This window comes from Melozone crissalis, unplaced genomic scaffold (genome assembly GCF_028551555.1).
Source record: "Melozone crissalis strain CALT ecotype California unplaced genomic scaffold, PUWL_Pcris_2 ptg000026l_1, whole genome shotgun sequence".
In the NCBI taxonomy this organism is placed as follows: Eukaryota; Metazoa; Chordata; class Aves; order Passeriformes; family Passerellidae; genus Melozone; species Melozone crissalis.
In genome coordinates, this window is record NW_026535804.1 from 818,895 (window position 1) to 833,353 (window position 14,459).

At 53.1% G+C, this 14,459-nt stretch overlaps 1 protein-coding gene across 1 annotated transcript in view; it reads right to left on the reverse strand.

Annotated features, from left to right (window-relative positions):
* NTN1 (netrin 1) overlaps positions 1–14,459 on the reverse strand; it is a 75,509-nt gene that overhangs the window by 21,915 nt on the left and 39,135 nt on the right. Inside the window, exon 2 of the mRNA XM_054278834.1 lies at positions 9,901–10,089. Within this exon, the coding sequence (XP_054134809.1) occupies positions 9,901–10,089 (189 nt within the window). The remainder of the gene's footprint in view (positions 1–9,900; positions 10,090–14,459) is intronic.

Consider the following 14,459-nt stretch of genomic DNA (forward strand, 5'->3'; position numbering starts at 1 on the left):
CGCAGCCAGCAATTATAGGCTCTTCTCCTTCCCCAGCCATGGAGGGCCGGGCTGCTGGTGCTTGGTGCTGATTTTCCCAATCCGGTTCAAATTCCTTTGGGCTGTAGCCCCAAACTGAGGGAAGCGTGCACCAGGATACCAGCGGGGGGGGAGGGGGGGGGTGTGATCTCTGCAAACTCCCCTTTGGCATCTCCGATGGGCACCCTGGCACTCGCAGAACGCGTTTGCATTCCTGAACTTGCCTGGCTTCCATCCCTGACCTTCCCTGGGTGCAGGGATTTGTGGATTTGTCCATCCGCCACCGAGGTGCGGAAATTCAGCAGAGCCCTCGGGGCGCCGGGGCTGAGGGCAGCTCTGTGAGCACGACAGGAAAGTGTCCGGGACACCCCGGAGATGATGAGGAGGATAACGCGGGGTTTCCCTCATGCCTTGCTTGAAAGGATCACCCCACAGAGGGTACGGTGAGATGGGAGAGAAGCAAACGAGGATGATGCTGAACAAGAGAAATGCCCACAGAGCATCGGGGAAAGGCAAATAACTCTCAGGATTTCGGTTTTTCAGAAAACCTTTAAGAAAAATTTATGCTGAGTGTCTGTGGCAGAGATGACCGGGAATTCCTAGTGAAAAAGTTAATTTTTGGTTGAAAACATGGCTGTGGAGGAGAAAACAAGGAGCAGAAATCTGTGGGGAGGCTTTAACAGGCAATGGGGGGCAGCAGTGGGGGTGCCTCTGCTCCCAGAAGCTGAATTCCCTATGAAATCAGGAAAGCAGGGAGCTGAGAGCACTCCCAGGTGAGCACCTCCAGCCTGGCTGCTCCAGATGTGAGGAGACCACGGCGCTCTGTGCGAGACAGACCCGCAGCGGCCGAGTGGATGAGGGGACAGCAGCCAAAATCCGGAGTGCAGAAGGAGGCATAATTGCAAGGAGGGAACAGGATGGCTCATCCACGCTGAAGGGTCCCAATTAACCGCAGCCACTCCAGGAAAAGATCTGGGACTCAATGAAACATCTGGCTGATTGCAGCGGAGCTCAGAAGAGCCACGAGATGCGAGGCTGCGCTGTGAAAGGGGGAGAGAAAAACTCTGAATTCATATCGGGGCACTACAGAAATCAATAGCACGTCCTCAGCTGGGAGCTGCGGTGAAAGGCACGGAGAGCACCCACGGAAAAGATTCGGAATGCCTTGCCAAGAGACGGTGGAGCGCTGCCAAGCAATGCGCAGCGCCGGGAAGGTCAGACAGGTGCTCCTCTTCACTGGTCCTCAAAGCCAGCAACAAAGGGACATTGAGGGCCTTGAAAAGGCAACCTTCTCAGCGATAAAAGGGAACGCTGCTTTGCACCGCACGTAATTAACTCGTAGAACTCCTGCTACGAGACACCATGGCAAGGGCCCAACAGGATTAGATAGGGCTCTGAATGAGAACATCTGTAGTTACATTAGCTGGGATTAATATATATACGGATATAAGCACTGCCAGGCAGCTCCTCACCGCCTGCAGCCAGAGATTTCCCCCGGGGCCAGGCTCTGCCCAACCGGCTGCCGTGTGCTTTTGTAGCTGTGTCTGGAGCTCCCAAATCAGCCCCGATTTTCTGTACAAAGCTGCTGAGGCAGAGCATCGCCCGCCCCGGACCAGCCAGCGACGCCGTTCTGTGCTTCAGCTCAGGTTTGGGGCTAAAAAACACCTGGAAGGATCCTGGGGCCGTGCTTGGGATAAAAAACCCCACGGTTTTCAGTTCAGGTGGTTGAACTTGCTGAGGTGGTTCTGCCCCGCTGAAGGTTGACAAATAGCAAGAAAAAACCGCAAATATTTTCGCACCCCCGGTGTTCGGGCGGAGGTATTCCCAGCCGCTAATCCTGCCCCGCACACGTGTGGGGAAAGGTAAACACAGGGATAAATCCCCAGGCTCAGCTCCCCTCAAGTGTGACCTTTATGGAGAAGGTGCCTGAAAAGATCTGCATTTTTGGAGAATTAGCATCTTCCTGTTTTCGGGGAAGTTGCTTCCTTGGGAGCTTTTCAGAGTGATGAAAAACCTTTTGCCAGGACAAGAAAAAAGGCTGGACTTGCCAGGGTGTCCAGATTTCCTCTTGTCACCCTGGATGTGCCAGGATCACAAACCTCGCAGGGCTCCAGCCCCTGGACTGAGCAGGAACACAACAATGCATTCAACTGGGAAAAAAAAAAAAAACCAAAAAACCTTAATTTTCAATAATCAGTGATGAAGGCTCCCGTATTCAGGAATCCCACTCAGTCTGAAGTACAAATTCAATCCCAGGTAGCCAATGTGCCTTAGGTGCACATTTATATTTAACCAGGCTTTAAAATGCTTTTCCAGAATCATGGCCAAAAACTGCTTCCCTTTGGTTGTTTCCCTTCTTTCCTCCAAAGACTTCAAGGGGAGAAAAAATTGTGGCTACAGAAAACTTCTGCTGGAAAAAATTGCAACAAACCCAGGTTTGTTGTCAAAATGTCAAAACAAATTCAATTTAAATTCTCCTGTTGCCTCAACAACGCATCCTGATGCAGCAAACACGTCTCACTCAACCTTGTGGTTTAGCATTTAGAGGGGTGGTTCTGGCATTATTGCTTAAGGGAGGTTTTTTGCCGTAGAGTTGTTTTTTTCCTGCTCCACTGCCTTTAGGAGCTCAGGTACTTTAAATCCTGCTCCCTCTGAACACATCTTCCCAGGGAACTCAAGGTGTGAGAATTGCTGGAGTGTCCCCCGTAGCTGGAATCCATCCCAGAGGTGACCTTGAAGTGGTCCCAAGGAGGACAGGATGTTTTCACAGCTTTTCTTTGCCTCCTGGCTTTGGGAAATCAATTCAAAACAAGCAGAGCTCCTTCTTTTGGGTACCTATCCCGGTCATTTGTCCATGGATGAGGGAGGTCTGAATAGAACCTGTGCACCTGAGCGCTGAGGAGAGGTTTGTGCTGGCTCTGGGCACCTCCCATAGGGATGGGAGAGCCCTGGCACTGCCAGAGCATCTCCAGCACGGGCAGCACGTCCTGCAAATCCCCCGGATTTATGGGGAAGAGGAGCTGCAATTGGGTGTGCATCCACCCAGTCTGGCCCCAGCTGGTTTGCAGAGGGCAAGCAGGGGTGGAAATGTCTCTGTGCCAACTCTGAATACCAATAATGACTTTAAATATTAACCACTAACTGCTCTGCCGTGAGCTGCTCAGTCTGCCTGCACACTGGGAGCTGCATTTAGCCCTCCAGAGGATCGTGTTCGTGCTCAGTGTCCCTCAGCACATTCCCCTGGAGATTTAAAGGTTTCTTGCCAGCAGAACATGAATTCCTCCTTTTATTGGGCAGAGCCAAACAATCTCTGGGTGTCTCCTGCTGTCCCTCCTCCCGCGCCCCTTCTCAGGGCTCTCCCGTTTCCCCTCCTGCGTTGGCACTCGGGGGAGCCAAGGGCTTTGGTGCCCTGCACTTTGGGCCAAATTTCACAGATCAGACCTTGGCTTTGTCTTCTCCATAACAAGGAACAGACGGGGCCACAAAGCCTCCACTGAGCTGGAGTCGCCGCTAATCCGGAGGGGCCTTGGAACCCCGGCTGTAAATCCACTTTTTGGGCAGGGGCACTGTGGGCAGGCATTAGTGACACAGACAATGGGACAATTATGGCAGCACTCCCCCAAATGCTGGAAAATTCCCTTGTTCCAAAATTGTTAAAACTTCCCCTGTTCACTGAGAGCTCCCCTTCCCATGTGATTCCAGCAGGGCTGGAGAAGCTGCCAGGGATGCTGAGATGAAGCTTTGGGGTTTCCTTCACCCCATTTTGCTGGGAAGATTTGGGTTTTGTCGTGGAGGATGTGATCCCTTTGATTTTTCCATCAAAAATGTCAGAGCTGCAGGGGCCAAGAGCAGCAGCTCAGTGGGGCACGGTGGCCTCATGGACCTAAAGCCAAGCTCAGCTCCCCCTGCCCTCCTGGGAGATGTTGCACGAGGAACAGTAGGTTGGGAATGCTGTTATTGAAGGGAAAAAAAAAAAAAAGAGAGGAAAAGTTTTTCTCTTCCTGATGCGTTTTTAGCCTGGCTCTGGAGGAAACGAGGTTCCTACAAGCTCATTCTCCCTCTAATAATAAAAATCAAATCTGGCAGCAGAGCAGAAATTTCAGCGCTAATGAGGTTGCCACAAGGCTCAGGAAAGGAGGCAGTGGGGAATGTGAGGGAGAAGCTGGAGCAGCTCTGCAGAAAAGGATCCTTTTGGTGTGCACAGCCCCCGTGGGACACCACAGCATCCACAGTGGGGAGAGCCCCCAGCACCCCAAGAGAAGGGAGAAATCCCAGTGAGAGCTCCCGGGGCACAAATGCCAGCCCTTCGTTTGTGATGCTCTGAGAAGCATCTGTTTAAGTGGAAAAGAAATCCTTTCCTACCAGAAAAAAAAACCCTTTTCACTTTAGTACACTGAAAACCAGAGTGTGGGGATGAGCAGGGCTGAGCTTGGGTTGAATTCTCAGGATCTGAGAGCCTGAAGCACTTTCCACTCCTGAGAACTGCTCTGAAGCAGGAAATTATCTCCATTATTGGAAAACATTCATGGGGAAGGCAAATTATTCCTTTTCTTCCCTCTGTCTCGTGGATATGCAAAGGTCTGGCTTTGCAAGTGAATTTAGCAACTTTTGTCCTGAGTCTGAGAGCAGCAATGGAGAGCTGGGGTTTAGTCTGTTTTTATTTTCTTAATAGGGTGCAAATTCCCCTCTATTGTGTCACCACTTCTGACAAACCGCATCCCAACCTGCCCTCCAGGATTGCTCCTGGATGTTTCCCTGCTGGAAACTCAAACCCAAACCCCGGGTTGGAAGGTGGCCGGCCCCCAGTTCATCCAGCAAACCCCTGCTGGGCACCAGCATTGCCAGGATGTGATTTTTCGGGAATGCAGAGCCGGCTCTGGTCCGGGAATCAACGCTGTCTACATTTTCCTCTTGAGCTGGGCCCTCCACATGTCTGCCATGGATTTGGGACTCAGCTGTGAGCTGTGTCTCTCCTCTGGAGGTACTGAGGTGGTTTCCAGGTGGCAATGGAGATTCCGGATCCTTCTGAGCAGCCTGCTCCATCTCCTCATGGATCCAGCAGTGTCCTGCCCTGAATTCCACAGCTCAGCAAACTCTGCCCACTCTGCCTCACAGAGACGCAGCTGCCTAAACTGATGTGTCTGCTCATCCATCGTTAAAATGTGCACTTTAATGGATTTATAAAAGCTGGCATGGGCTGGGAGATGCCTTGTGTTGAGCTTGAGTCTTACTTGAACAAAAAATCACTGCTTTTCCATGGTTTCATTCTACAAACTCAGAACAGTGTAAGAGTTTCAGTACTGCTGGTGTCCCTTCTTTTCTCTGGGATCCTTCCAGCCCAGGGGGATGAACGGTGCAGCTCTGCCCTGGGTCATGGCAATGCCATGGAAGAGGTGACACTTGGTGTGGCACTCGAGCCTCCCCTGCTTCCCCAGGACACTCCCACAGTGACCTGTGAGCATGGACAGCTCAAAGCTGCATTTCCCGAACCTTCTCTGATGGTCTGTGCGTGTCTGGGGCTGTGGTGACAAGTTTTAGATGCAGGAGCCATAAATCAGCTCTCAGGGCTTGCAATAATATCAATATCAGGAATTATGGGACTGTGGGGAAGGGTGACTCAGGCACAGCCACTGACAAATGCAGGATGGAAATACAACTAGAAAATCGTTCTTGTGGCAGTGGAAGAGAATCTCCACAGTCCTGGGGAGAAATTGAAGTCTGTGCTTGGCAGATCAATGCCTGGAAAGTTTGGAATTTCTCCAGGGATGTGATTCCTCAGAGGTGACCAAGCCCTGACACAGGAGCCCAGCCCAAGCCCTGCCAGCACCACGGGCTGGCTCCTCTCTCCTCAACAGCAGCTCCAGCTGGAATCCTGCAGGAGCAAAAGGAGGAAAGGAAGGAAAGCAGGTTTGACCATTAAGGACAACTCCCAGGGCTGAATTCCTGGAAAGTATTGCCTTGGAGTTCACCTTAAAACCACAACTGAGCTGGAAGAGAGATGGGCATCAAAATGAGGCAGCTCTGGAGAGGGGAACATCTCCCTCAGGCTGGGGACAGAGCCCTGCAGGAGCCACCACTGCTGGCCCTGCTGGCCTTGCTGGCCCTGCTGGCCCTGGAGCCCTGGAGCCCTGGTGCAGGGATCCAGCCAGGCCATCCCAGTGTCTCTGGCACCCTTCAGCTGTGAGCTTGTCTGCCCCACCCAGGTGTGAATTGGGGACTATGGTGGCAGGGGACATCTCCAAGGCTGGAGAGATGCTGACCACAGCTAGAACCATGGACAGACTGGTGTCCCTGTGCTACACCAGGACACCAGCAGTGGGACACCTTTGGTGGCACTGCCATCATTCTCAGACCGTGCTCTGGTGGCAGTGCCACCCTTCTCAGACCCTGATATCTGCCGTGGGTGCTGGCCCTGGCGCATCCTGTGCCCCAGGCTCCCAGCAGGACCCAGCAGCAGGAACAGAGAGGATCCATCTCCCCTGGCCCAGCCTCCAGGGAATGAGCTGTCAGCTCTAAGCTGGTCACGCAGCTCCCTCTATAGTCACTGGAGAGAGACGGGGACTTGTGCCACTGTCCCTGTCACCGGGGGCTCTGCTCGGCTCTCCCAAAGCCAAAGGGCTTCGGGTCCTGCCTCACTCAATGCCCGTGACTGGGTGGGGAAAAAGCCTTTATGTGCACCCATGACATCAAGGACAGGAGGCTGAGCCCGTGGGGACAGCTCTCATCTCCCTCTGCTCCAGCCCAAACTGCCTCCAAATGGAAATGTCAACTCTTGACCCTTGGTGGGTGCAGGCCAGGACAGGCAGGGAGGCTGGGAGTGCTTTTTGAGCTTTGCACAAGGCATGAAACCCTGCAGCACAGCTGGAAAGCTCCCCAGGCTACAGCAGCACCAGGCACACAGACAATCCCATTTCCTCCCGAAAGACTGAGCCCTGATGGATGTGACCTCTCCAGGTGCCAAATCCTGCCCCTGCATGAGGGGTTTGTGCTGGCAGCCTCAGCACAAGTGCATTCAGAGCACGTCTCGTTTGTCATCTTTTCATCAAAAAGTGTGCAAAGCCTCTCCCCAAAGCGCAGAGCTGTTTTACAGCCAGGCTATAAAACCCTGCAGACTCTCCACTCCAATGGAATTACATTAGTGCCAATAATCTGGCAAATATCAGGAGGGAGTTTAATCAAAAGAACCAACAGCAGGGCCCTGATTTACAGCGGCCCATGACAGAGCGGGGTGGACAAGGTTTGCAGGACCCAGATGTGGAATTTCACTTGCAACATCATTTGGAGCAGAGGGAAAGCAGAAGGAGCTGGAAGCAGGGTTTCAGTGTGCTGGGAGCTCTTGGTGATTTCTCAAAAACCAGGGAGAAAAGAGGAACAATTCATCCTTGTCCGAGTCTGAAAAATGAACATGGAAATTTCTTACACCCCGAGTTTTGTTGCTTCTCAGGCCAGCCCCACACCAGGGGTGTGGCCAGGACAGGGTGGGATGTGTGTGCCAGGACAAAGGGCATCCTGCTCCCCTCCTGCCAGGATGAGCCCACCCCACCCTCTGGAGGAGGAGCAGTGGCACCATCGGGCTCCTCCAGCCCAGGGTCCAGGGTTGGGATCAGCTGCAGTGTGACCCCAGAATGCCAGGGGAACCCTGGCTTGGTGTCCCAGGGGTGTCTGACCACTCACCCAGAGCAGCCACATCCTCCATGCCCAGCTCCATGCCCAGCTCCAGCCTGGCAGGCTCTGGCACACACCCAGCATTGCTGCTCCGTGCAATATCCCTGCTCCATCTGTCATCAATTCCTTTTCCTGTGGTTTGCAGCCTCCTTGCCACGGCCTGCCTGGCGTGGCTCTGTCCCAGGGCATCTGTGGCCACTGACAACTCCCAGGCTTTTATCATTTATGGAAGGAAAACCACTGGAAGCAAACAGAGCAAAGCACCTGGCATGGCTGGATCCCTGTTAGCCATCAGGGAAAAGCATCTTTACACTCAGCTCCTTGTGCCTTCACCTGCACTGCTCATCTCAACTTCAGACCATTAGAATAGTCTTTTATTTATCAATTATAAAAGATTTGGCTGTTGGAAACACAAGCAGCCCTGAGCAGGGGCTGTTGCCCAGCTCTGATTTCTGCTCACCTTTTGTTGTCTGAGCCTCACCCCTGCCCTGCAACACGTGCAAAAGTTTGTGGAATTCTCCTTTTCTCTGAGTTAAAAAGAAGGAGACATTGTGCAAGCATTTATGCAATGTCATATTTTGCATAATTACTCAAACCAACCATTTCAAACAATGCAACTGCAGCCTCTCTAATTTGCTGATGTTAGATGTGTTGTGAGTGGAGGCACCTCGTGCATGGGATGGAGTGGGAGATGAGGAATGCAAGGCACAGGAGAAGCAGCTTAGCTGGATGTGTCACTTAGACTGAATAAATGGGGTTGAATTAATGAAAAAATGTCTCTGGCAGCTCTTTCATGGAGCCTTTGCTGTGAGATCACCGAGACCTTGCTGGGGTGGGTGAGAGCCACAAGCTCCTCAGCAGCTCCCAAGGCACCAGGGCTCTCTGAGATGCTTATATTTAAATTTATTATGTGTGGGACATGATCAGAGTGATGTGATGGATTAAAGAATCAGGTTTTATAGAGGAAAATATAGAGAAAATCTGTTTCTGCTGGGTGCAGGCAGTGGTGAAGGAGGTGGCAGGAGCTCAGGATAATTAATTCCTTAAATTTAACCACATGCAGTGGAGATGAGGCTCTGGGAGTGCTGGTTTGAGGAGATGGTAAATGAATGTTGTTATCAGTGGAGAGGTGGCTGGAGCTGTTAAATGGCAGGGTTGGGTTTAAACCTGCTCATTTGCAACAATGATCTCTGCACAAGCCCCAAGTCAGGAGGGAAAAGCAGAGGGAACCTAAACCCCTCTGTGTGAAAAACAGAGCTCGGGAAAAGGAGTTTTCAAAGGGATGCTGAAGCCATAAAACTTTCCATTTCTTGTTGAAATGAGTCTTTAAAGAGAAAAGAGCTGAGCATTCCTGTGGGAAACCCCAGCATTTTCTAATCTGGCGTTTGAATGTTTGCTTGATTCCTTTCACTGCACCTCAGGTTCAGGATTTCCATCTCCTCCAGCAGCAGCTGAGAGTAAAAAGGGTTCATTTGCAGGATTTGCTCTTCTTGCTGCTCCCGCCCCAGCTGAATCCCAGCTCGCCTCCATGGCCACATGAGGAAACCTCAAAATACTCCGAGCTCAAAATAAACTCGTTTCTCCTTTTTCTGTTCTCTCCTCGTCCAGAGGAGTGACAAGTTCTGTGCGTGGGCTCAGCTCTGCCTGAAGGGTGGGAGCTGGAGACGGAGCTTGGGGGAGGCTGATTTAAATTCTACATCTCACCCATACCTGGGGTTCTGTGCCCCTCTGCCCTTGCAGGGTGATGACCAGGTAGGAGCAGATGAAGCACCATTTCTAAGTGATAAACTCTGAAATAATCCAAAGTCCTCCTCAGCAGTAAGGGCCTCTATTTCCATGGGCTCATCCTCAGCAGGAGGATGGAGAGAGCAGGGAGAGGTGATGGCAGGGGACGTGGGTGGCCTTGTCCTCACCAGGAGGCTGCAGAGGTGACAGCAGGGAACGTGGGGGCATGGGAAGCCATTCCAAATGGCAAAAAAAGCAATTTCAACCGGGTTTGGGAGAGGGGGGAGCAGGAGGAGCTGGGAGAGCTGTGGGAGCGGGGCTGCAAGAGGGGCTGGAGAAGGAGGAACAGGGTATTCCCCCTACCCCACCTGTGACCCTGTACCTTTGCAGGCCTTACGGTGGGAGATGGGCAGAGCTGTGGGAGCGGGGCCGCAGGAAGGGCTGGGGAAGGAGGAGCAGGGCATTCCCACCATCCCACCTGTGATCCCATACCTTTGCAGGCCTTGCGGTGGGAGATGGGCTTGCTGAGGTCGCGGTAGAAGCCCTCCTTGCAGTAGTGGCAGTGCCTGCCTGCCGTGTTGTGCCGGCAGTTGAGGCACACGCCGCCGCTCTTGCGCCCCGACAGCTTGAACAGCTCCATGTTGAAGCGGCAGCGCCGCGCGTGCAGGTTGCAGTTGCAGGCTGGGAGAGGCAGAGAGGGGACATTGTCACCATCTGTGCCCCAGCAGGGAGGTGCCAACCCCAGGGAGCTGCTGCCAACCCCTCTGTGTGTGCCCTGTCACGGGTGGGAGGACCTGGTGGCACCCTGGCTGTGGGAAGCCAGCTGCTCACCCACATCCTGACCTGTGAGCCCATCGCTGTGGGCCATTGCCTTCCCAGCTCTTTGGATGGCAAAATGAGGCTGCCAAGGCCAGGTTTCACTGTCCTGACTTGCATTAACTACGGCTTTGCCTCTCCCTGCTGGCTGTGGGTGTTACAGGGGACTGTGAGGTTGGGGGACCATCCATGGTCAGGACACACAAACCCCTGTGGCACCTTCAGCTTTGTCACAAGCACTTTCCCCATGGAAGCGCCGCTCATTTCCCTTCTCATCCACTCTCACTTTGTGTTGTTACTGCTCAGTGCAAAGGTCCCCAAAAAACTGAGGGACCCCCATTTCCCAGCACCTCAGGAGCCCCCTCAGTCCCTGTGGGAAGGAATTTCCATCATCACCTGCCCAACCTTCCCAGTTTCCCACTCTCACCATCTTTGACACACACACACATCTTTGAACTCTGGATACCATTCCAAGACCTTCCTAGCTGCTTTCTCCCTCAGCTTTCCACAGCACAGGCTCTGTCACTCACCTGCAGCCCTGACCATGCTGATAATCCTCATTTCTGCCCCTGCATCCCCCATCCCAGCTGGGATGACACCCAGTTAGCTGAGTTCCGAAAGGTGCCCCCCTGCTTTGATTGCTGTGACTGAGCTGTCCAATTCCTCCACCATATGCAGCCTAAAGTCAACACTGGGCCTGTTTTAGCAGGGGGCCTTTGCAAAGGACAACTTCAGGACTTCAAACGCTCGACCCCTCGCCCGCCTCTCCCCGGAGCTGTCACGGGGCCATCAGGACGCAGTTGCCGGGGCTCTGTGCTTTGCTGAGAATTTTATAGCTTGTTTTCTTTTCCCGCAGCTTTTATTTGCTCTTCACCCCTGAACAATGCAGCTGTGCCATGCCAGCCCGCAGCTGGGCCCCTCGCCCCGGCACGGAGGTGTCACAGCTCCGGCCTCGTCACCTTCCCTCGGAGCAGAGACGTCTTAATCCCTCATTCCTTCCTGTTTACCTTATGGTGCTCTCCCAACACAAAGCCACGCTGTATTTGCTTAATTATCAAATTTCAGCCCAGGGAGGGCCACTGCAGCCCCTCAGTGTTTCTCAGGAGCAATCCCCGGCTGAGGCATGCCGTGACAGCTCAGGGGAGAGCAGCACCCCCATCCCCGTGCTCCCAGCAGGATGGAGCCGCTGTCTCCGTGCTCTGCCATCACAATTCTCCCTCTGACACGGACAGACCCAGCCTCACGTCCCCAGCGGGGCTGGCAGAGCAGGAGCAGTGGCCACCGACGTGCTCATGGTGACAGGAGTGGCCCAGAAGCTCTCTGCCAGGCATGAGGGACAGAGATTCCTGCCACGGAGCTGGGCCAGGCTGTGAGCTGCGGTTTGGCGCTCCTGGGATGAGCCCAGCAGCCTGCAGGAGCTTTTGTCATCTCCCCACCAGGACCCAACCTTGAGGGAGCCAGAGACAGCGCTCCTGCTTCCAGAGGGAATGGCTGGGTCAGGTTCTACATGTGCTGAAGCTGCGCTTCTAGCAGCCAAAGCAGCATGGGAGCATGCATCAGGCACTTGTGTGTCCCCCTCGAGGCTTCCCCCTCCATGGAAAGCTCAGGAAGAGCAGCCTGCTGTGCCCTACTGGAGCAGCTGCTCTGCTCTGCTTTCTCCTCATCCCACACGTGCTGAGCAGCCTCTGCCTGCACCACGGATCCACCAACAAAGGGTTTGGAGGTGATTCCTGCCCTGCAGAATGCACTGGCAAAGCTTTTGGGAAGCACATGGGGGTTTGAAATTCCCAGCCCTTGTTTTACAGAGGTGACCAAATGAGGCTGAACCCTTTTCCAGGAGGTGCAGGACTCAGGGCTGGTTCTTGCCCTCAGGGCAGAGCCTTCCCAAAAGCACAGGGCTGGGACACAGGTATGATCTCCTGGTTACACCTAACCCCTAAGGCAGCACCTTTACCCATGGCACAGCCTCTGGGCAGGCTCAAACAGAGGAAAAATATTTAAATCCCTCAGCCTGAGGGCTCTTGTAGCTTCACATCTCCATCGTTCAAAGCCTCGAGGCTCACAAGCAGCTCTGCCTTTGGTGCCACAAACCACAGGATTTGGTCCCTGCTGATCAACATGAAAGGGCATTTCTCCAGGGAGTGGCATGGCCTCACAGAAGCCTCAGTTCTCCCTCAAATCTGTCAGAAATGCATGTTTTCCCAGGAGAATGAAAGCTCACCTCCTCCTAAAACTTGTATTTTAGGAGAGCTGGACTTGGCACTAGAGTATTTTGCAAGATTGCATTGGCAAATCTCTTTTTAAAATTCAAAGCAGAGCCCACACGAAGAGTGAGTGAAAATCTTCACATTTCTTTGGGTTGCTTGATAAGCAGAAATGTTTTTGCAAAGCCAGGCAAACAGAACTCTGGGGATTTTCTCGAGTTCTTTGCTAACATTTCCACTGGTGCCACCAGAGCAGAGCTGCACAGGAATGTGGAGTGCACAGAGCTCCTCCCGGCTCTGCTCCCAGGATCACTTCTCCATTGGTGTCCCAGGGACAGGAAAATCCTGACGAAGGGAAGAAGCTGAACCTCACAAGAAACTGCAAGGAGCTTCTGAAAACAGCCAACCCTGTCCTCATCCAGTGCCAACGACCTAAATACTGTGGATGCCTTGGGGGATGAACCCTCCAGGGTGAGTTGGGGATGGTGTGGTCTACTCCAGCCCTGCTCCATGACTAGCATAGCCTCCCTCACATCCCATTTCTCCTGACAATGGCACACAGGGATGGAGGGGCTGAGGGAAAATCCCCATCCCATTTCTCCTGACAGTGGCACACAGGGACACAGGAACTGGGGCAATGCCAGAAATGTCCCAGGCAGGCGTCACAAAGCCCTGGTGGGGACAGGGCTGGGACATGCTCTGTGGGATCTCCCTGGAGGTGCAGAGCGTGGGCACTGCCTGGGCACACAGCTGGCCCCAGCAGCAGGTCGGGGAGGTTTTGGATGCCGCTCCAGCTCCGTGCATGCCCTGGGGCGTGTGGCTCCCCGCACGTTTTCCCTGGACAGAGGCGCTCAGGAAGCAGCTCCCGCCCTCCCTCTGCCCGGCCCGAGGTTAGTCCCCCGCTGTGCTGGAGCCTTTTGCCTTGTTCCTAACACGACTTGGCCTGGCTTTAATTTTCTGCCACTGCTTCTCGGTTTGAATTTCCCTGAATTCAAGTGGCTCTTTAGCAACCCATTTTTTCTTTCTATGAACGCCTTTGAGGGCTGTAATAGAAATCACCTCCCAGGACTGGAATCGTTTCCGTTCCTCAAGCTTTGCTTTGCACCTGGTGGAGACAACACCCCTGCACCCCTGCAGGCCCATCTATGAGCAAACCCTGGCCAGGTGCTGAGGGCTTTGTGAGGAAAGGTTTTGGCTCCAGTTGCTCCACTGAGCCCAGTCCTGCTGTCTCCCGCTCTCCCTTCCCTTACTCTGCCAAGGACCTCACAAGCCTTTTGTTCCCTGACTTTACTGTGCACAGATGTGCAGAGCTCCATCAGAGCATCTCTACCTGAGCTGCCAGGCCCGGCTCTGAATAAGCAGACTTCATTTAAACAGATGTTCCAATACCTGGGAAGGATGAGGAGGGAAAGAGGAAAGCTGCGCTTTGTAGTCAGGCAGAGAAAACACCGCGGGATCTTCTCTGTGTTAAATCCAAATTCATTTTGGTCAAATGAATCCCTCCAGGAGGTCAAGGTGGGCAGGATTTTCCATGTGGGAGCAGGAAAGGAGGACCATGAATGGAGGCACAGGCTGGGGCTGTGCTCTGGGAGCTGTGGTTGTGGTCTTTGTGCTGCCACCACATCCCCAGCGCCCTGCGTCTCCCAGGACGAATTCCTCTCCGTGGCTTTCATTCAGCAATGACAATGCTGCCCTTTCAAAAGACCCCACCCTCCCAAAGCTTATATTTTGGCAATTTTTAAAATGCAAATTGCTTTTTAAACAAACGAAAACCCCAAAACATTTTGTTTTAATTTTTGCAAACAATAATTCGGGGGAGGGGGAAGGAAAAGGGGAGGATGGAAGAATCCAGAGACTGAAAGTAATCTCTAAATTTGATTTGAATTTATGAACAGTCTCAGTCCTCTTAAAATTATCCTTTTCCCAAACTAGTTTTCTTTTCCCAGAAAATTGCTAGCTCAGCCTGAGCCACTATTTCTCTTTTGCAGGAGAAATCCTGACATGCAGGGTCCCTGAGAGGGACCCCCTGCC